The 23,828-nt window shown below is 38.6% G+C and overlaps 1 protein-coding gene across 1 annotated transcript; it reads right to left on the bottom strand.

Moving 5' to 3' along the window:
- Nucleotides 1–1,942: 1,942 nt before the first annotated feature.
- LOC124152981 lies at nucleotides 1,943–23,828 on the bottom strand. The gene is made up of 2 exons (XM_048401348.1): nucleotides 23,001–23,828; nucleotides 1,943–2,181 (listed from the first exon to the last, which is right to left on the bottom strand). Exons 1-2 carry the CDS (start codon nucleotides 23,764–23,766, stop codon nucleotides 1,943–1,945), a joined length of 1,005 nt encoding a protein of 334 aa, XP_048257305.1. The 5' UTR covers nucleotides 23,767–23,828.

The following is a 23,828-nucleotide window of genomic DNA, read 5'->3' on the forward strand; positions in this document are numbered from 1 at the left end:
CAATCAGATGGTAAATTCTTCCACTTTACAAGTTTAAGGTTTAAATTACGTTTACGAATTAATGTTCGCATTTCGCTGGTAATCCATGATTTATGTTTGCTTCTCACTGTAATCCATTAACTTACATAATGGTCTTGCTATTGGCCAATACGACATCGTTTTTTGTAGGTTACCCAACCACATTTAAATCGTTGGTTTATGTGTTTGTTTGTTTGCTGTTCAATACCACATTCAGCAACATTCCAGCTATATGACGACGGTCTGTAAATAATCGAATCTGGATCAGACAGTGAATGACATCGTGACCATCGATGCACGCAGTTGGGATACAATTACATACATCAACCAAGTCAGCAAGCACGATCCCGTTAGTCGCCTCTTACGACAAGCATAGTCGCCCAACTCCGGGAACTGATACATGTTGATGTAGATAGAAATGTATTTCTTAAATTGGTAGTATATGATTTTCAACTGTGATTGTTAGTAGTTGTGCCCTTGATGGGGTTTCGGCTAGCGTAATATTATTTGTGATCTTTTTCCAGTGACTAAAGAGATGGTATAAATCATACAGGGGCACCAAAAGTCCCCACGGTCCCTAGTATGGTGGCCTATCTTAGGTTGCTTGTGATCTGTAGCTCCATTAAAATGTAGTGTTAAGAAAAGTCATATTTTTATGGTTACATGATAGTTTTAAATACACATCTGTGATATCCTAGTTGTATTATTGTCCATTGTGGACAATTTTTTGTATAGTACAAACGAATTTATTAGTCATGTTTAAATTGTTCTCGTCAGGATATGGTTGAAATATTGTCGATGTGACATTATGTAAATCACTCAGTCACTCTAACTGTAATAACCTTTTTTGGGATAAACAATTGAAATCATTAATATTTAACATTATATTTGTTACCTAATAAATCAGTGTCAGCTAGATTATGATGATCGTAATGTGCAACACTAAACTCTCTCCTTTTCAAGTAAGGAATAATTATATTTCTTTCTGTTACAAATAATGGATTATGTAACTCATTTGAAACTAATATTACCTTTGTGGGTCAATGATGATTTGGTGATAGGAAGGTCACTTGGATCTAGTAAACAGTGTTCACACATTATCTGTGATGTCTGTCTTTCATTAGGTTGTGATTTAATCAGTATTTTATCTGACACAAACAGGTCTTACACATAACATTTATTGAATCGTTATACTGTTTTAAAAAAATGGACTTTAATGTTCCAACAAATTCCCTTTACCCGCAGCAGCTTAGAGAAGCGTGTATATAATTTTGACCGATAAAACAACATTTCCGAATCCGGACATGTAAGTCCTTTGGCCTCATCATTTGGTATTATGTACAAACTGTTCGTCAGAAGGTACTCAATTTTTGTAGCTTTTCTTCAAGTCCTCCTATTGCTCCTATTGCCTGTGCCCGGCGTTCGACGAGCGACAACGTACCGACTTGTTGGATATGGCTGTGTTCCGAAGACCGAGTCTACATGTCTCGTTTTGACACAGTAAAACTATCATTTTGTTATCATATTGATCAGTCAGGAGCCATTTTCAAGTGAACGACACAGATTGTAGACATTCGAAAATGTTACATTTGTAGTATATGAATAAGAATCTGAGAGAACGACCTTTCGAGTTTAAAAGGTGTGGTGTTGGTTTGGGATCAGCATTTTTTTCTTCATGTTTAGGAGCTCAAACATTTTTTTGCAGCATAAACAGATTCTCAATTATTATTCTTTTAATCAATATATAATCCAACTGTAAGAGACGTAGTATCTTGGCATGGGAAAGAACCTCAGTGTTTGTGACTCGGTCACTCCAGCTAATGCATAGGATGCACCTCGGGCTGCGCATGTGGAAGGCGTTGAGTTTCTTTTCTTGTCTTGTCAAGAGGAGAAGGTCCAATACTCGATGTCGCACAGTAATTTATTAAAGACGCATACCCTTTTCGTCAGTCTGGCGGGGCTGGCGCGCTATGACAATCCGCGTGTTGATCTCAGCATCATAGACAAGATTGTCTATGATGGTGGAGCCGCGATAGGTGAACTGGTTCACCACCTCCAGCTTGAAGACGTTGATGGAGACCACTGTAGGCTGCTCAAAGCCATGGACCATCATGTTTGTCTTGACTTCTCTTTGTTTTTGTTGAGGGGGTTGCCAGAGTATTCCTTTTACAAGAAAAACAACCAGCCAAGGCTGACAAGACCCCTTTGTCGAAAGCATCTGCTTTTGAAGTGCAAGATTGACGCTTGTCCTCATGACACCCAAAGTTTAACAGTTGTGGTCAGGTCAGTTTATTAAAAAAAGGTTGTGAATTCAAATTTGAATTCTTAAAATTTAAATACACACTGTACATTATTTCTCCGTCACTAACCGAGGTATACGTATTTATTTTAAAACAGGGGCTTCATATACCATGAAGTAGGTCTGTGGTTATGTCGGAATCCTTCTGTTAGTTTTCATTTCGTCTTTGGCACAGTAAAGCTATCACTTTGTAATCATATTGATGAAACAGCGAGCACTTTCAACTGTTTCATAGAACAAAAGAGTGAAACACACGCATTATTTACAAACGAAATGTGTTCAAATGTGGCAGATGAATGCGAATCTGACCCCTTATTCACAGCGCCTGTCAGATTTTATTTTCTTATTTACATGCGTGTTTGGTACGAGGCAATTTCCAAATTGAAACGCAGAGGTTAACCCAGAAATCAGTTTGCACAAAACCTTTTTATTAATCACAAAAGTTCAATGCTTCATCTATTAAATTACAGTAAACTACGTTTATAACGAACACGATTATAACGAACTGACGGATATAACGAACTTACTTTTTTGTCCCGACTATTTGCTGTTGTTAAGCTGTATATATGCTTATAACGAAATACGGTTATAACGAACTAAAATTAGAGGTAACTTTGAGTTCGTTATAACCGTAGTTTACTGTATGTTAAAACACACTGTTTTAGGTTTTCGGACGGAGAGACAATGAAAACAGTCAAACAAGAGGCAGCAGCCATTTTATGTTATTAAGTAACAGGCCCTAGAATTTTCAGAGTATTGCCACTGTTGAATGGCTTGAAACGGGCATGTCTCCGTTCTTGAAGATGAAGATAGTTTTGAAAGCAGGCAAGAATAATTATTGAAACAACACCTGGCAAATAGATTAGAAACATGGCACACGATAAAAAAAAAACGAATCGCCTTCTCATCGCTCTTGTATAGGCTGGTTCTAGATACTGTTCCAAACAGACATGTCCTGCATAATGTCTAATTTAAGCTATATGTGCATATATATTTTTTAATCCGTATGATTGAATAGATGAAGAGTGAATAAATTGTTTACCGTGTTTAGACCCTTTTAATCTGCGAAACAAAATCGCAAGGACAAACTAAATACAATTGTTATCCTGCCAATGGATCAGGAGTCCAACTAGGCCTAAAATCTGCTAAGATCTCGTCATATTGTGCCAATGACAACATAAACATAAACATCACGATAAAACAACAATTATTTTCAGTGACCCATTCATATAATTTTCACCACTATTTTGCCTTTTTATGCGCAATGGAATCTGTTTCGGCAGGTGATCGAGACTGATAATTCTATTTAGTTGACATTATATATGTCTATATACATTAGTAATAAATATCGTGTCGTTTTTATGTCAAAGGATGTATCACTAGTATTTATTTTGAGATGGCGAACAAGGATGAGAAACATGCAATTCGTACATTAGGTGCATATGCGTGTCAATGTAACTAAAATGTTTGTGTTCTCGGGAGGACGGAAGCCGAATAATGAATAACTGGCAGGTGACAAGTAATTAAGAGTAATAAATTAGGTGTTAACGATCAACAGTTTTGTCACACATTCACAGTTTCATTGATTTTGCTTTTTACAAAATAGAAAAAAAGTATTCCTAAATTCATATGTATTGAATCACACGTGAGGAATCCGAGACAAAGTATTGCCCCCTAGCAACCCATGCTTGTCGTACGAGGAGACATTGGATCAGGTGGTCAGGCTCGATGACTTGGATTATTGCATCCCTCTATTATATCCATTTACAAAATGCCGCTTGATGCAGGTCATATTGCGAACACAGCTTATGATATCATTCTACAATACAATACAATAAAACCATTATATTTCTTGATCTTTCTTGGTGGTCATGACAACCATATTTCAATTTCTTACATTAGCCAAAGACTCCTTCTTGTAAGACTTGGGTAATTCGGGTAACCTGGATCAAAAGCGTTCGCTCGTCATCACTCGTGGTCCGTTTCAACACTTGAGTAGAATGAGTGACACTTCTAGTCCTCCCCGCGTGATGTTGCTGTAATGACGCTAAAAGCGGAGTAAAGGTGCACTCTATCACTCATCCTTCCATTACTTGTTACTCTTAATATGTAGTTCGCCATATTCAGATAACAGGCAACAAACGTATTCTACCTAAAAGGTTAAAACTCTCCTACCCCTTACTATAAAACGGAATCGTTGCCAGAACTGTTCGTGTGGCGAATAGTAGCACTCCAAAGCGTACATACAAATATTTACTGGCCAAGGGGAGTAACTCCTACAATCCTATGCTATCAATCCAAGGTAATACTCCGAAGCCACTCATTATGCTCTGCCAGATCGTAGCCGTCATGCGGCGAAACCTCGAAGTTTGAAATCATATTTAAGCAATGCGTTATCTGTCGCTGTTTTGATGTATGCATTTTGCGCACACGTGGTAAGTAATAAACAATTTACTATATCAGACCATGACAACTTTACTATGGATGAACAGAAGATTTTTTAAGTATGTGTGAGCTCTAATTTACTTCGTCAAGCTTTTATTGTTTGTTTGTTGTTTTACGCCGCACTCGGCAATATTCCAGCTATATGACGGCGGTCTGTGTAAAAAACCGAATCTGGACAAGACAATCCAGTGATTGATATCATGAGCATCGATCCACGCAATTGAGATCAATGACATACATCAGAGAGTCTCACCTCCCGATCCCGTTAGTCGCCTCTTACAAACACAGTCGTCAAGCTTTGTAATCAGTTTTACCCTTCATATTGTAACTGTGATCAGATACAAGCATGGCACCTAATACCTAAATATTTCTCCGGTTGACAAAACTGGTAAAATTTCCATCCCAATGACGTAACTACTTTCCATTTTTTAATACTTTTCCTTCAATTCAGTTTATGATGTTACATAGCTTTAGAGTAACATAGAGTAACATGACATGTATTATACTTATTAGGTGTAGGTTACAATACACATACAGTAGACAGCAAATTTTAGTTGGTCAAAGGTGTACAACAATGGTAACAAATGGTTAAACGAGCAGGCTACATTTGCAATGCTTCTTGGGGTCATCATTAACTGATTGTGAAGCTAAGTCCTTACAGCACATTGGTGGAAATTAGTGGATAACTACTTCTTTCGTGTACGTAGCACGGCTCCCATGGCCAAAAGCTATGAACACTATGCCATTTAGAAAGCGGTCAAATGTAACAAATGTTATATATGGGAGAACACTTTCTTAGTAAAGTACAGATTCTCGTACTTTTTGGGTTGAGTCCCGTCTGGGATGATCAATTTCTACATGGCATTGTGTGTTCATAGCTTTCGGCCATGGGATCCGTGCCAATTTACACTTGTCAGAGGGGTACACAAAGTATGTGATCAAGACTACCAGTTGACGGACTTTCATTTTTTGTGGAAGTCTCGGTGGCTGAGTGAGTCATCTTCCCGAGGCAAGAGAGTTAACTGACTATAAAAGTCCAGTTTCCACCCTTGCCGAACTAGGCTAGTATTATGGAGTTACATTTGGCTGGACTCACGAGTCTATGCATTGTCCAATCAAAATCGCGCACCACAATCGAAATCCGGTTGGTAAACTGTCGCGCAGATTACGGTCGATCGCAGGAATTGCAAAGCATGTGCACCGCCAACTCGTTGTCAGCAGATATTTTCCAAATCTTTTCATGTATTTAATCAAGGTACTCGCGGGATTTGATGCATTTCGCGATGTAAGACCCGTTTTATCACAATATAGATATTGATTATCGATCAGATCGTCCCGACCGGACGCAACCACATTGTGTGAAGCAAACACAAGTGATACGAGAGGTCGAATCTGATAGGGGACGCTTAGAAGGGACATAACTGGTAATAGCCACTGGTGGCGCTGCGATCGAGCCCAGTATTTCCAGCCTAGTTCGGCAAGGGTGGAAACTGGACTTTTAAAGTCAGTTAACTCTCTTGCCTCGGGAAGATGGAGTGAGTTAGATCGCTGACTTTGTGTGCTGGCGATTATGTGCCTCACTCTGGCAGTGTGGGTTCGAATCCCGGACGGTACTCAACCAAAAAAGTAAGAGAACCTGTACTTTACTAAGAAAGTGTTTACTATATGATTAGTAATGCAATATGTATCAGTATCTGACATGTTCATGACTTATGTTTAGTGTTACGTAAGGGTTGCTGCTGTGTGGTGTTTTATCGTTGACATTGCACAATCGCCATAACTCTTTAATACTTCTGATCGATATTGATAATGTTGATAGTGTTACACGTTGAGGTTTTTGTTGCCAATTTTTGTTTCCTCCCAAATAATACAATGACGGAATGCACTTGAGCAGAACATGAAATCACCCCTAACAGAGACTAGAATCTCAAGGTACAAACGATAAGTGTGTGTTTCATATATCGCATAGCAAATAGTGATTGAGGCATGATTCGGTTCAATGTCTGCTTCCTCAATACACTATTGACTGATGTTCAAAGAAGTTTAAATAGATGTTTCTGATGTGTGGGGAGTGTATGGACACACATGACTATAAATCACTTGGCACTTTTTGATCAATGGCTTTGTCCACTCAAACACTGTATTCATATAAAGGGAACCCCTAGATCCTCCCTCTCGATATGACTATGCACACGCGATTTCTATACACAGACTCTCTTACAACACCTTTATTCCTGATATATGACATTCATGATTGTAAATTCCGTTGCTTCTAATCTTTCCTTCTAGCGGTTGCCCTCTACATATATGCCTTCAAGTGTGATAATATATACGTCATATATTAGTATATGTTAGTACAGGTAACAGGAACACAAGCCATGTCTTTAGTAGATTAAATTTCTAGTTTCACAGTACTGTCCCTGTTTATCCACACCACCGCCCCATTCGAGTCATATGGACAGCTATACACATATACAGTAAACTACGTTTATAACGAACACGCTTTTAACGATCTTCCGGATAGAACGAACTGTTTCTTGGTTCCGTACATTTTGTGTGTATATGTTGTATCATAGAAGTTCAGCTGCTAACATACTAGCTATAAAGGTTACAGATTCACCGTCTACTACTCCAACTCATTCTACCACTAATATTACAGCATACTGCTTACTGTCACACAATGTTACTACACGCTATTAAGAGTGTGAAGACAGTTGGTTAGTGTGTTCTCCCGTCAAACAAATTCGTTTGGTTAGGTTCTTCACAATGTTGAACATTTGGGTGAGCATGAAGCATCTTGATTGGGCTCTGTGACTCTCCGAATCCGCCCACTTAATGAAGCCCAAATGGTATGTATTAGCTCCAGTTGCCTCACAGAACATCCAAGAACTTGTTCAACGCTGTCTGTATCGTATCCAATGCTGCCGTGATGCTCATCCCTGAGTAGAGACTATACTCAATGAACATGCGGAAGATCTGTTGTTGCTCACTCAATTGCTGAATTAAAAAGATAAATATTATACAAAGGAAATGATGACATAGCTGTACGTACACGTTAGTCGGCGTACTGGGACCTTGTCTTCCCCGGAATCTACACATGCTGACATAAACATGTATACATTCACAAACAAAAAGTGAAGCATAAACTTTGATAGAGTGGCTGAGTTAAAGCTGATTAAAGCCACAATCGGGAACATACCAGCTATATCACAGCAGCCAGAACATAATCGATGTTGGACCAGCCAAACCAGTCACTGAAAACATGGACAACGATCCATGCCTGACAGGGACCTAGTTATGTCACCGATCCTGACCATCTTTAGTTGGCGCTACGACAAGTATACTAGCTAGTCTAGTCTATCACGGATTCCACACAGGGTCATGCAGACATGTATACATTGGAAAACGTAAATATTTAGTGTACACTTACATTATGACTTTGATACTTGGCATGGTTCGTTGGCAATTTCAATGCCAATTGTGCCGCATCCTGATTTCTATCAAGCAGAATGACCCTGTACCTTGGAAGGTTCCTCAGGATTAATTCCTGCATGCTTGAGGTTTCTACCTCTTCTTTAATCGTCAAGGCTGTTGCCACCTGTAATGGAACCATGCTTATGTTTGGTAATGTGTGTGAGTGAGTGAGTGAGTTGGCTTTACCGCCGCTATTAACAGTATTCCATTTGCGTATGAAAATAATTGTACAGTGGTAATATTTCAATTTACCATCTATACTACCTGAATCAACAATTTCTATACTTGTTTCATTTTATTTAATTTCGTTACCATTATGAACAATTTCAGTTTAAATGCTATTGTTGCAAATCGTCATCCAATGAAATATGGCGAAACTTCACTTCACTTCTTTTCCACCACCAGGAGGAAGCCTTTACACCAGTGTGATCAAGGCACGCCAGCATCATTGTTTGCATAAGTGTGTGGACATCGAAGGGGATAATGCTTTTATTATGGCAAAACATGTCCTTCTTTGATAACAGTTAATGAGCATGAATTTTTACTACTTTAAAGGCCAAGGGGCACTGATCTAACGCAATTCCCCGGACTGGTTGTTGCCTTTGTTATTGTTTTTTTTTCCCCGTGAGTACCCGGATGATACGTAACGCAACTGAGCGTGACCAGAGACTGGGCTACCGGCTGCAAGGACAGCTAAATAAACTTGGAGGCTGTGATCTATAAAGATTTCGACAAAGGGCGCATGTTAATTAATTTCTTCAGCCTAAACAAACAGACAGAAAGAACGGCGGAGCTCATCGGATGTCGTCATTTGGAAATACCCCAGATTATAGTTTAATACTAAAAAAAGTATCCATGCAGTGAAAGCATTTTTGGATTTCGGATTGCGTCGATAATACGATTACTACTCCCTTGTTGTCATCCACGTTTTCTCGTATAACCCTACACTTGTGTATTTGTCGTCATTCACTTGATGCTCAGTTAATGAATTTATTACAGGTACAATTAGTGGTAGCACCACTTAGATTACCTGACAAAGGTTCCCATTTGGCATTTATTGTGTCTGGGGTAATTATTCAATCTAAATCCAGGTTTGAAGTGAGGTGAAATGTGTGTTATGTAATATGCACGTGGCAGACCAGCAAGAGGTGAATGATCAGTTGATTTACTTTTTTTTGTAAATCAACGGATCGTTCCTAGTCATCAAAGGATTAACAGAAAATACGTTGATTGATTAATCACTGTTATCTTGCACAGTTGATATGTCAAAAGTGAGTGTTTACATGTCTAGGTTTACTAAAACAAAGGGAATACACTCATATCATGGCGTGAAGTGCCGGTGTAAAAACAACATACTTTGTTCGAAGGGTTAACTGATAATACGTTGATTGATTGATCATTGTGATCTATCACTCAACGGATTTTTTAGGAACCGTGGACGTCATGAAAATAGTTGTCACGTGGGCTTTCTCAGCCGACCCTTGAGACTTGACACCTATGTGAAACACCTGAATCAATCCAAGTGATCAGTTGAGAAACGAACACGGGTAATAATATCCCGAAACGATATATATCTTTTAAAATATTTGATTGTTACAGAGACACGTCACGTGACATCGAATAAGTTTCTTTGTACAGCTGCAGACGAGTGTGATATTGTTCCTTTGTGTGGATATTCACGGATACATTCCTCGAACAAGGAAGCTGCCTAAAATTTACACACATAAATTTAGTAGGTTGTAATTATGGTATTTGCATTTTGTTTTCCTTCATTTGCTGTAGCATTGAACCGATTCGTCCTTGTTTCTCTACGTATTGTTTGGGATATTCTTCAATGCGCGATAGACGTTGTTTTCACAGGTCTTTTCCTTTGTAAGCGTGTATATATTACCGTCAATTTGTAAAATGTGATTCTCTCAGGCAATTTATAAAATGTGTAAATATTTCAGTCATTTTGACTAAAAAACCTGTCCAGATTGTTTAAGACGATCAAAAGGGCCTACAAACATCACAACAGATTATTATGTAGGATTAGAAGCCAAACAACATAGAAATGGAGTCGAACGCTTTGGAGAAGTCTACAAATAAAGCATATAGTTTACCTCGCTTCTTCCCCAGATAACGCTGTATAACTGACTGTAAAATAAACATATTATCAATTGTGGAATAGCCACAACGAAATCCTGCTTGCGACTCCACAACTTTATCATAGGCATCACACCAAGACTGCAACCTTCTATTTAGAACAGAAATATATAACTTGCTAAAAATACTTAATACTGTAATCCCTCGGTAGTTATCGGGTGTATTAGTATCCCCTTTCTTGTGTAATGGTACAATTTGGCCAGTCGACCAGGAAATCGGAAAATAAGCGGAATCAAACATAACGTTAAACAGACAGGTAATATAGGGAACTAACACATCGCATGCGTATTTGAACATTTCAGCAATAAGCTTATCACTGCCGGCAGCTTTGCCTGTTTTCAATTTGTTAATTGCCTCAATTACCTCCTGCTGTTCAATTGGCGAGTCTAAGATAGCTTGAGTTAAGTCATCAAAATTGTTATCTGGCACAGTGTTATCTTCATCCCCCATTTCTGAATCGAACAACCCCTTAAAATGTGAAAACCATTGCTCAATATTTATATTTGGCTTAGGACGGACAGTGGTAGCAGACAGACGTTTCAAATTTGCCCAAAATATTTTACTGTTATCAAAGTTAGTCAAAATGGTACTCTGTACATTGTCTTGATATAACTTCTTTTTTTCACGGATAACATGTGTATAAGTATTTCTTGCCTTAATATAGTTACAAAGTGATGACGAATCTTTTAGTGATCGGAAAACCTTAAGAAGCCTATATCTTTCACAGCGGTGGTATTCACACTCCTTATCGAACCATGGCTGTTTACTATGGATAGTTTTGAATAACAGTGGTGTGTCACCTAAAATGTTTAAATGTATACAATCCATATATACGACTGTACGTTCCTGTGTAAAGTTTAACAATAACTTCTCAGATGTATTCGATTGTGACTTGGGTGTCCGTCAAGGCTGTGTACTGAGCCCGTTTTTGTTTTCATTGTTTATCAATGATCTAGCCGTTGAAATTGAGGCTAACTGTGAACCCGGAATCCAGCTCCATCCAGACATAATTCAACTATTCCTGCTACTCTTTGCTGATGATATAATTCTTATATCAGATACTGTATATGGCCTCCAAAAACGCATCGATGTACTCGAACACTATTGCCAGAATTATTCCCTAAAGGTAAATCTTGATAAGTCGAAAATAGTAGTTTTTAAGAATGGTGGTGTACTTTCTAGATCTGAGAAATGGTATTTTACTGGTTGTCAGTTGGAATGTGTATCATCGTACAAATATTTGGGAGTTGTATTTTCAAAGAATTTATCATGGTCGAAACATACTTACAATGCTTCATTACAGGCTAAACGGGTATTGTTCTCGGTTCTAAAATCCCTTTCATCACTTAAACCTATTCCACTGAAACTATTTTTTTAAATATTCGAAGAAACTGCAAAGAAATAGAAAGTATCCATGTACTTGCTTGTGAACGTCTGCTAGGTGTTAAAACGTCTACTCCCAATCATGTTGTGCGAGGTGAATGTGGAAGATACCCACTGTACATTTCTGCGTATAAACGCTGTATAAAATATTGGTGTAAACTTATGTCCCTACCAAATTCACGATATCCTAAGAAAAGTTATGATATGTTATTTCAGCTAGCCACACATGGTAAAACTAATTGGGCTACAAAAGTCAAAACTCTTTTATACAGCCTTGGATTTGGATATATATGGGAGAACCAATATGTTATTTGCCCCGAATCATTTATTTCCGAATGTGAAGATCGGTTAAAATTTGCTTACGAACAGGGCTGGCATTGGTCTTTAGCAAATAGTTCCAAAATGTTCCATTATACACTTTTCAAAAATTCATTCAGTCTAGAGTTGTATTTGTCTGCTATCACTACCAACAAATTTCGTGTTGCACTAGCCCAGTTTCGCTGTAGCTCCCACACTCTCCATATTGAGACTAGTAGATACTTTAATACTCCACGAGAGCAGAGATTGTGCAATAGTTGCAACCAAAGATATGTCGAGAATGAATATCATTTTTTATGAATTTGTAACGCTTATGATGAACTTCGTCTTCAGTATTTACCACAGAAGTTTTTTGTACATCCTACTCTTGCTAAATTCAATATGCTTATGGCGGTAAACAATGAAACTGTAATAAGAAATGTTGCAACTTGTATATACCATGCTATGAAAGTTAGACTCCAAACACTAAGCCTATAAATGTTAATGATGGACCGAATATTGTACTATGGGCCGCTGGCCTACACATGTACATGAATAAAGAATCTAACATAGAAATGTACTTTTCAACGTAACATTTTCAGTCTCTTGGTGATGACATTAAACATCAAAATGTTTGGAATTCGTTATCATAATAATACAGATGGAAATGTTTTTCAGTCACTTTGTAAAATAACTGAATATTTAGGCGTTTAATAAATTTGAAAATGTTACATATTTTGACAGTAAAAATATATACACACTATAAAAAAAAGCAAGGCTCAGGTGAAATATTTACTTTGTGTTGCAAGTCAAAATAGTGTAAACGAAAATCGCAAAATTACCAAGTAAGTGACTTACCAAAACTTCGTCACCATTACCGATGCTACCCACAGAGATACCTACATTTCCTTATTATCTTGAAAACTGTGTTTCATTTTGTTGATCAATGTGACCATACGCATTTATTACTACCCATAAAAGTGACTAATGCGCTTACGAATGGCGCAACAGAGGTCGCGAACTAGTCTAGATTTCTGCTTTACATCCGGGTACTCACTGGGAAAAAACAATAACAAAGGCAACAACCAGTCCCGGGGAATTGCTTTAGATCAGTGCCCCTTTAAACATCAAAATGTTTGGAGTTCGTTTTTATAATAATACAGATGGAAATGTTTTTCAGTCACTTTGTAAAATAACTGAATATTTAGACGTTTAATAAATTTGAAAATGTTACACATTTTGACAGTAAAAAAATATACACTATAAAAAAGCAATGCTCAGGTGAAATATTTACTTTGTGTTGCAAGTCAAAATAGTGTAAACGAAAATCGCAAAATTGCCAAGCAAGTGACTTATCAAAACTTCGTCACCATTACCGATGCTACCCACAAAGATACCTACATTTCCTTATTATCTCGAAATCTGTATTTTATTTTGTTGATCATTGTGACCATACGGCCTTATTACTACCCATAAAAGTGACTAATGCGCTTACGAATGGCGCAACAGAGGTCGCGAACTAGTCTAGATTTCTGCTATACATCCGGGTACTCACTGGGAAAAAACAATAACAAAGGCAACAACCAGTCCCGGGGAATTGCGTTAGATCAGTGCCCCTTGGCCTTTAAAGTAGTAAAAATTCATGCTCATTAACTGTTATCAAAGAAGGACATGTTTTGCCATAATAAAAGCATTATCCCCTTCGATGTCCACACACTTATGCAAACAATGATGCTGGCGTGCCTTGATCACACTGGTGTAAAGGCTTCCTCCTGGTGGTGGAAAAGAAGTGAAGTGAAGTTTCGCCATATTTCATTGGATGACGATTTGCAACAATAGCATTTAAACTGAAATTGTTCATAATGGTAACGAAATTAAATAAAATGAAACAAGTATAGAAATTGTTGATTCAGGTAGTATAGATGGTAAATTGAAATATTACCACTGTACAATTATTTTCATACGCAAATGGAATACTGTTAATAGCGGCGGTAAAGCCAACTCACTCACTCACTCACACACATTACCAAACATAAGCATGGTTCCATTACAGGTGGCAACAGCCTTGACGATTAAAGAAGAGGTAGAAACCTCGGCCAAAATGAAATTATCGACACGAGATAGCCAGCATCGATCGGGCATCAGCAAAAATGTTTCCAATTGTGTCTACCAACCTTTCAATTCTGAAAGTGCATTTGCATGACAGTTGGGATATTAGAAAAATATAACATCCATCGTCCTGGACCGTCTCAGCTCTTAAACCCCAAAACTCTCTCCTAGCACTAAGCACCTCGGGGTAGGTAAACACAACCTATATTATGCTCACATATATAACAAATGTCGTTTGGTCATGCCCATTAATTTCTAAGGCTTGATTCAAAATTTCATGAAAATCCGTACAAAGATATATGCTGAACAACAAAAGTTCCTGTGACATTGAGTAGATTTAATGCAAAGTTATGTTTTTTACCAAATCTGAAACAATTTCGGTTTGCAACAGATGAAAAACTCCTGTAGGTGTTCAAATGCGTGATTTCATTAAAAAAAACATGAACATGCCAAAAAGGTCAATTTACAAATAATAGCGTGTGTGTCCACCTCTGGTTGCGATGCAGGCAACACATCTTCGTCTCATGGAATGGACCAGGCGTCGCACAAAATCCTGTGGGATATCTGTCCATATCTGCTGGAGCATGTTTCGAAGTTCCTGGAGTGTCTGTGAAACACGTGGTTGACGTCGAAGGCGCCGATCCATCTCATCCCACATGTGCTCGATTGGTGAGAGATCGGGGAGCGAGCCGGCCAGGGGATGACATTCGCGTTGTTTTGTTGAAGAGAATCCTGAACAAGTCGAGCAATATGAGGCCGGGCGTTGTCATGTTGAAAGGTAATGCCTGGGCCATGACGACGCACAGACGGTAGAACAACAGGGCCGATGATCTCGTCGCGGTAGCACTGTCCATTGAGATTTCCCTCTACCACTATTAAACGGGTCCTCTGTCTTGCAGTAATCCCACCCCATACCATAGCGCTGCCGCCCCCGAACCGATCTTCTTCCATGACACAATGATTGACCTTACGTTCACCTCGACGTCGGTACACTCGAATCCGTCCATCGCTGTGGCTGAGGTGAAAACGAGACTCGTCTGTGAATAGAACTTGTCCCCACTGCATAGCCGTCCAGCGTAGACGCTGTCTGCACGACTGTAGACATGCTTGACGGTGGTTTCCTGTCAAAATGGGACGTCTGGCGGGTCTTCTGGCGACAATCCCTGCACATCTGAGGCGGCGACGTTCGGTTTGTGAAGATATTCGTCGAAGGCCAGGGATACTTCTTGCAGTCACTGTTGTTGGCTGGAATCGATTTCGTAGGTGTGTTGTTCGAATCCAGATGTCTTGTCGATTATCGGTTACGCGTGGCTTGCTATTACGAGGATGGTCTCTGACTGTATTCGTCTGTTGCCAAAGTTGCCATAAACACCAAATGGTGTTTCTGTGGACGTTAAATTGTCTTGTCACGTTGACTCGATCCTGCTTCAAGCATACCAATGGCTCGCAGTCGCTCATTTTCGGACAGTCGTGGTATTTCGTTAAGTTGTATAATTGCGTAATTTTGTTGATTTTCGGAGAGGTTGTTGTCAGCACGATGCTAAACGATGCATATGGAATCCCGTTAACCCATTCTTGGGTAGTGAAATGCATGGGGCTTGCATAAAAGTCAACCTTTGCATGGAATGCATGCTTTTCTGTAGCAGTTGCGTTTTTGTGGCTTGATTCCATACATTTACTACAATATTCAAAACCAAACTTTACTTGTTTGAAAAATACACTAAAATATTGGTGTCACAGGAACTTTTGTTGTTGAGTATATATGAAGCAGATGTACTTCAAATTCAACGATTAACCATTCTCAAAAGAGTTGTTTGAAGTTTTGCAATCTCAGAAAAGTACCAAGTTTAATTATTGCAAACTAATTGATTTTCAACATTTTACACTATTATCCCCCACGACAAATTTAAGGGGAAAATGAATTCCTTGATTCATTGTTCCATTAGTTTTGGAACGCCGTGATCATAGATATAGTTACATCTCTATCTTCAGGACATTTCTTTTTAAATGAAAGCACATGTCATCTGAACTTTACCGAGACAACACTTTGTGAAATCAGCAACTTCCTCTTTGACAACATCGATGTGACATTTGGGGATAAGACATATAGGCAAGAAGTAGGCATGCCCATGAGCACAATCTGTGCTCCCCTTCTTGCTGATCCGTTTCTTTGTGCGTAAGAATAGGAAGGTTCTGCTCGGATTATCCAAATCAAAGCGAAGGAAGCTGGCCAAGACACGCTTCAGAGTAACACACAAGACTCTCCACATTTCTTTGTGTCGAGGCATATTGCAGCAGCTCCACCTTTGGTGTCTACATTTCACAATTGTTTAGGCATAATCGAGCATGCCCTTTCTATGAAGATTTCAAAGAGCGTCATACGACTCTTGTTTAAAAGTTGTTTGATCAGGTTCACAGCATTCAAGGCCTCAGTAAAGCTTTCAAAAGTTTTATCTGGGTGACATCTCCATATTTGGCATGAGTGACAAAAAAATGTCTGAGGCAATTGCCTGTTTTGACTCGCATTATTTTGGGTTTTTTTCAGGTAAACAATTGACTTGCCTATGCATGTGTTTCTGACGGGTGCCACCGGTGAGCCCAAGTGTTCTCACCATTTCGCGAACTCTTGGTATCCTCACTATTTCATAGTGATTCATAAACACATGTTCATGATATAGTCGGAATCGTAAAATCGATTCTGTTATTTTGGAGAGATATCTAAAGATCATGGAATGAATTTTGAAACATAATTAGCAACTCAAAGCACTCCATGATAGTTCGTCTTAGAACTTTTCAGCCACTCCTCGTAAAAACCGTCATATTTGTCTAGTCTTTCATCTGTCATATCCCTAGAATTTTAAAGTTCACCTGTAAACGACTTCCAACTGTATTTATTACCCTTGATCATTCGACGAGAAACTAAATTAGTTTCTGTGTAAATTGTATACTACATATGATGTCTGCATGCATGGCCTTTCAAGTCAAGATCTTCAATCACCATGAGGCTGCATTATCTGCAATTGTATACCCTGAGAGGAGAATAAATCAGTATGGTAAGTAAACCCATGCGTGCGACTATTCATGTCACTGTAAGAAATGATATCTCCTCGACTACTTGCCAAACATTTACACAGTCGGACGTTGCGACACCCAGTGCTCAACTTGGATTGTCCTTTCCTCAGGAATATATGTTCCCTAAACTTGGAGTATTCTACTTGTGGATATTTACCTGCGGATAGACTATGCATATGTTCCCTTGAGTTTAGTACTTAAACAAAGTAAACTGTTTTGTCAGGGTCTTATGTTTGGAAAAAGTATAAAATCCCTTAACTAAAAACAATACGTTCTGAACTTGTGGCGTGGATGTATACATAATTTTATTTTATTTCGCTAAATAATATATAATTTAACTTCTTTAAGAGGCATTTATAACTTGGTAAGATGAACAAGGGACATAGTTCTAAGGATATACAACTTCTTTATTACAATCAATGCGACGTTTCGGTGTAGATACTGACACCGTTATCAAGCAAATGACGTACAGAAATATAAAGTAAGAAGGGTATATAAATGTGGATAATTGATGTTTAGAACAGGCTGAATGGTGATAGGTTGGTGTTTATATTAAAAAATAAGGTTGAAGTATGAAGCCTGATTATGTGAACCCACTACAGTGATTGGTAAGGACAAGTTGATTAGAAGCAAGTATTATAAAGAGAAGGATTAAGACATATATATAATGGACAATTGAAATGAGATTAAGATTTTGTAGTGACGAACTCATGGTAGCTGTTGGGATGTAATAAGCTTGATCTCTATTGATGGCTGGTTGGAGTCTTTTGATGAGTATTTCTGCTAGGAGTTCCTGATATTGAAGTTGGTATGATTTTTGGTGAGTTCGTTGTTCCAATGAATGGTGTGGTTTTGATGGTCCCGGATATGGGCATCCTTCTTTACTAAGGTTTGATGTTCCTTAATTCTTAATGGGAGAGACCTTGAGTTTTCTTCATCATAAGAGTCACCACAATCACATTTAATGTCCGGACCGTAGTGGTAGAGCGTCCGCCCGAAAAGCGGAAGGTTCGGGGTTGGATCCCCGGCCGCGTCCCACCAAACGACGTTAAACGATGGTACTTGTTGTTACTCTGTCTGGAATTAAGGGGCTGGTCAGCTCGAAGTCAGTAAACTGTGTCTGAGTGGGGTATTCATGTTAAACTGCGGTATGGTATCTCAATGGGCTAGCACTATAAATCGGCATCAGTCCGGACTAGTACAAGCAGCTACACACACAGATACATACGTGCATGCACGTCGCTATATAAGTGCAATAATCTTGGAAGCGACATTAAACCCCATTTCACCTCACCTCGCCTCACATATAATGTACTGGTGGGATCATCTGATGTTGTTGAAAGTCAGCCGTTGGCTTTGAGAATGTTCAGGGTGTTTTCTCTCTGTGGAACAATTCATCAGTAATGGATTGGTGTTTATGTAGTCGGCTGAATGGATGAATGGCTGTTGACGTGTGGAGTTGTTTGGTGGCGTAGGGTCTTTTCTCTAGAGTTGAGGGTTGTGTTGATGGTCTAGTCTACTGATCTGTTAGGGTAGTTGGAGTTTTGGAAGACATGTAGTTCGGCTTCAAGGTGTTCAGACTTTCCTGGTTCGCCTGGCTAGGGTTGCTATTATACCTCTCTTGACTTGTTGGTGGTGATTTGATGAGTGGTGCTGGTGCTGGTCACCATTGGTCGGTTTGCGATACACGCTGGTTTGGAGTTTGTTGAATTCTAACATCAAGGAAAGGTAGATGGTTGTCTCTTTCTTCTTCCATGGTTAACTGCATGCGTGGATGTTTGGCACTCAGGTGTTTGGGGAAAATGTTTGAATCATCATCTGGCTTTAGAAAGACAAAGAGGTTAACTTGTGCTGTCTCATGCCGACAGTTAATGAAAACAAATTGATAGAAACCAGCTTTGGGAAAACACAAATTGACATAAACCTGCTTTGAGATTGAGCTCAGGTAGCTTGTGCTGTGTCACGTGACTTTCATTGACTTGTGGCTTGTTGGCTTTGCAGCGGGTTGCAAGAGTTATATTCTACCGCTCAGAAATCCGTGTGTATCCTGTTTTCGTCATGGCTGGGTATACGGATTTGTTTTCCCGTTCAGAAATGTATAAACTTCCCAGGCGCGACACGTAGTATTTTATCAAGACCACGTGAGCCAATCACGGGCCGTTTTTATTAACATTTTCAGTACTTTCTTTAAAATGCTCTTAACTTACTAAGAAAATTCTTAGGTAAGGGTTACACTAAAAGGCATTTGCATACGCCCGTCCGTCACGTTTCGTTTTCGGAAAGGAACTCTAAAACCATGAGAGATACCTTAACCAAACTTGGCACATAGATATGCCTAATGGTGATAGTTTGGGCTTTTTGAGAGTTATAATGGAGTTCGACTGAAAATGGCGGTAGTGCTCCTTTCCGGAGCGGATCTTCACCAAACATAGATAGGCCTAGTGGTAGACTGTTGCCTTTTAATAGTTTGGGGTTTTATTATTTTTAAAAATTGCCGTTGCAACGACTTTGATTTGGACTGAAAATGGCTCTAGTGATTGTTTCCGTAGCAGATCTTGAACACCGTACAATAGGTCTTCACCAAACTTGGCACATAGATAGTATTGATCATGCCAGTGCTGTGGCATTCCAGACTCCAGTCTACTACTCAGATCATCAGTTTATTGGCGCTGTTGTTCATAGTACACCTCATGATAACCCCTGCTCTCGATCTCTTAGTAAAGTAAGAAATCTCTTACTTCTCTGAATATTGTTTGATAACACAACTCATCACAAATATAGTTTACATTTTCTGTCTGAAGATGGCAAGAAACACCAGTAATAACTCTCTAGTGCCATTTACAAAATGGTCCAGTGACAACTGGGCATGTCATTTGGACGGGGGATATATTAAATGCTTGTTGATCATATATATTGATTTAAATGATTTATGTATTGCTTATCTTATCTATGTACATGTAGGCATGTCAACTCAATAATTTGCATTTCTATAATGTCTATGAATAGGATTTTTTAATGTCATTGACATATTTTCATTTCTGTTTGCATTATCTTTTCTGGTTGATTCAACAGCACCTATATTCACCATCATGGCCAATATGTAATATATGTTGATCACTAAAGAAGTAAACAGAAATTGTCTTTTTAAATAGTAAAATAATTTTTAATCACCGCTTTCAAATTTCCACAACACTGATGATTAATCAACTCACCTTAATTTCTTTAGAAAATAACAATATGGAACGTTGACTGTTATATGCAAACAATAATCATATTTCAGTGATTTGTCAAGCAATCAAGTGATGGCCAATACATCCACGAAACGAATTTGCTGATATTGTAAACATGATATGTTAATTTTGAATCATGTATAAGTGCAGAGATTCTTTAAGAAATATTTTTGTTTTGCAGCACAGTGTGTGACGGTTTTAATGCGCTCATTCGATTGCATTCTCATATGACAAAATTGCAGTAGTTTTCTTTTCAGAAAGAGGCTATATTCGCTTTCATTCCGTAATTTGAGAATAACCTATTTCTTATCTCTACACTTACTTCATACTCGTACTTTAAAGCCGTACATACGCTCACGCGTTTCAGAATACGGTCGTTATGACATCGGTACAACAGTGTAAGCACTTTTAGAACATTTAGAAAATGCGCTAACTTGACGATAGGTGAGCGTCTCTGTCATGTTCATTTCAATTACTCTTCCAACGGGAAGTGCAAGCGGAAGGGTACAGTGAAACAGACGGTGTTGACCGCTTTTCCCAAATGATCGCAATAGAGTGCACGAATGTTATTAGTCATAAATAGACAATTAAGAAAAATAATTTTTTTATTTTAATTTTTTTTTATTTATCAGGGTTCGTACAGTTTTCTAATCACTTGATGTTATCTTAGAACTTACATGACGGCACTTGTTTCGGAAAGCGGAAGCACATGGATATGTTCTGTTTCATGTGTGTGATCCATACGAAACACCTTTGCGATTTTGTTCTGGAATCAAGCACATGCTCCATGACCTTCTTTTCACTAGAATTTAAAGATACCAACATTTAAGTTAGTATGGCGGTGGCTAAGTAATTTGGTAATGACTATATACATTAAAGGGATGATCACATAACTTTTATAGTCATTAAAATGACTTTGATGACACACCATTCATATTATACCTGCATGTGTCATATCAATATCAAAACATTTATGCAGGATGTTTATTCCCGTGTTCATCATTTGCAGCTGATAAACGATGCACACTAGAGGTGTTTATGTTGGTTCTGGCGATGATATAAAGCACATCCTGAGAAAGGTCCAATTCCATGTCTGTTTACCTTATATTTCATCTTATACGGGGATTATGGCATATAAATAAAAATGTCACCAGTAGAAGTACACTTAACAGAACATTAAGCGCCGCCGTCATATAGCTGGAATATTACGGAATGCGGCGTTAAACAACAAACAAACATAACATTATCCTGTCCACTGTGTAAGAGCAACTGCACTTCAAACTCATTCAATATGAATATTTAATCTCCTCACAGTTTACTATAGTTTCTTTTCAGGACTAGTTAATAACATAATTGCAAAATTTAAAACAAATAATTTGGCTATTCTTAAATGTTTGTCAATTTATACATATCAAGCGGTCATTTTGTTAACGGACACGGTACTTAAATGAACTATTATGTACAATAATACAGTGATTCGTTTGCCATTTCAGCCACCATTTGAAACCCCAGGGAAACCGTTGTTTTTTATCATGTTTTGCAATCGCTGCATGCTAAATGCAAAGGTAACTGCTGATTGCTTTAACATCTGAAATGAAGACACAAGCAAGAGCTCCCCTTTGTTGTTCGTATCCGTGAGGTCGTTGTCATATCATAACATTTCAGCAAAATAATTTGATACACTATTTGTCTCCTGGCCAACTAATGGATTAACAGTTGTGTGTGTGTATGAATGATGGATGGTCATGTCTCTTTATCCCCATGATCATGAATGTCACTTCCTTCCTGTTTATTGGAAGTGGAAAAGGAGAGTTTACTCTTCCTTTACCGTGAAGAACATATTCCTATTTCAAAAGTTTCATATGATGGGATGAATGGTCCCATGTGTCTATAGTCTCCTGGTAGTATGAAGGATGGTATCATGTCTTTAAAGTCTCCTGGCACTGTGGAGGAGAATGTCATGTCTCTAATGTCTCCTGGCAGTGAGAAGGATGGTTTCGTCATTCTACAGGCTCTTGATAGTATGTATAGTGTGGCTTGTCTCCATAGTCTGCTGGTAATGTGAAGGATGGTCGCATGTCTTTATAGTATCCTGGTAGTGTGGAGGACGATCACAGTTATCTACAGTCTCCTGGTATCGTGAAGGCGGTGTCATGTCCATGTGGTATCCTGTTATTGTAGCACGGGTTGCGAGCGGTACCTTTGATCTTACCCATGCTGTATCATGGTAGTAAGAGCACAGTTTGTTAAAGATCATTACCATTGGCTGATGCCAAGATCAGCAAGCCCCGCCTACCAGCTTGAGAAATTTCAAACTTACAACAATGTTTCTATAGTGTTGTACACAGTGTTCAAGAGTAATAACATAAATAAACCACAAAAAAACAATAGAAATGTTTATAACTTATTAAGAGATTACAATGTAACTGTCAACTGGACACAAAACGCATTTTGCTAAGGTTACACTTGATTAGATTAAAAGTTAAAAACACAGTTAAGGTAATAACTTGGTTGATTTTCTTTCTCACCGTTCACAACTGCGTGTGGCCTGGAATTCAATATAGGATGACTGGGCGTGATCACCTCCGAGTTTTGGGCAAGTTTGATTTTCTTGGGTGGATCCAATACGTTTTCAATAGATGACAGCATTTCCTGCGACGGTCTTTTGTACTTTCTCACTGCCTTTGTGCTTCTGTGGCCAGTTATACGCATGATTTCCTGCTCTTCGATGCCCTCTTCATACAAACGCGTTGCACAAGTACGTTTCCCGGAGTGGTTCGTGAAATATCCTTCTATTCCAGCACTTTCACACATTTTCTTCATTAAAGTTTTAAGTTTGTTCACACCGATGACTTGGCTGCTGTAGCGTAGGTTGTCGTTGTCTTTCTCTGGCAGTGGTCGCCTGTAAAATGGTCCAGTGTTACCAATTTTCGACAGGTAAGTATTGTACAATCTCGGCAGATCCCCGGTTGTATGATGACGTATGTTCTTGGCCTCCACTGAACGATGATAAAGACCGCCGTTGTAATTCTTCGCCGTCGTCCCTCTGAATTCAATATAATCTCCGATTTGATCTTTATCCACGATTATCTGTTCAACTTGTAAACTTCTGTGCTCGTCACATGCACGGAGTCCAAAGAGCTTGCAGTTATAATAGAAGTCAGTGTTGAGTAGGCTCTGTGAGGTACTGTCTCCAAACATGTTCTTCTCCCAAAGTGTGTTTTCGGATTCTTCAGTGATTGGTTCGGCTTGTTTGGTTTTTGTTCCAAGACCTTTTGCAGTCAGTCTTTTCATTTCAGCATTCAACACTTGTCTAAAACGCAAACATTCCAATTGTTTTATATCCAAGAAGTTCA

This window comes from Haliotis rufescens, unplaced genomic scaffold (genome assembly GCF_023055435.1).
Source record: "Haliotis rufescens isolate VD_foot unplaced genomic scaffold, xgHalRufe1.0.p SCAF_21, whole genome shotgun sequence".
Taxonomy (NCBI): Eukaryota; Metazoa; Mollusca; class Gastropoda; order Lepetellida; family Haliotidae; genus Haliotis; species Haliotis rufescens.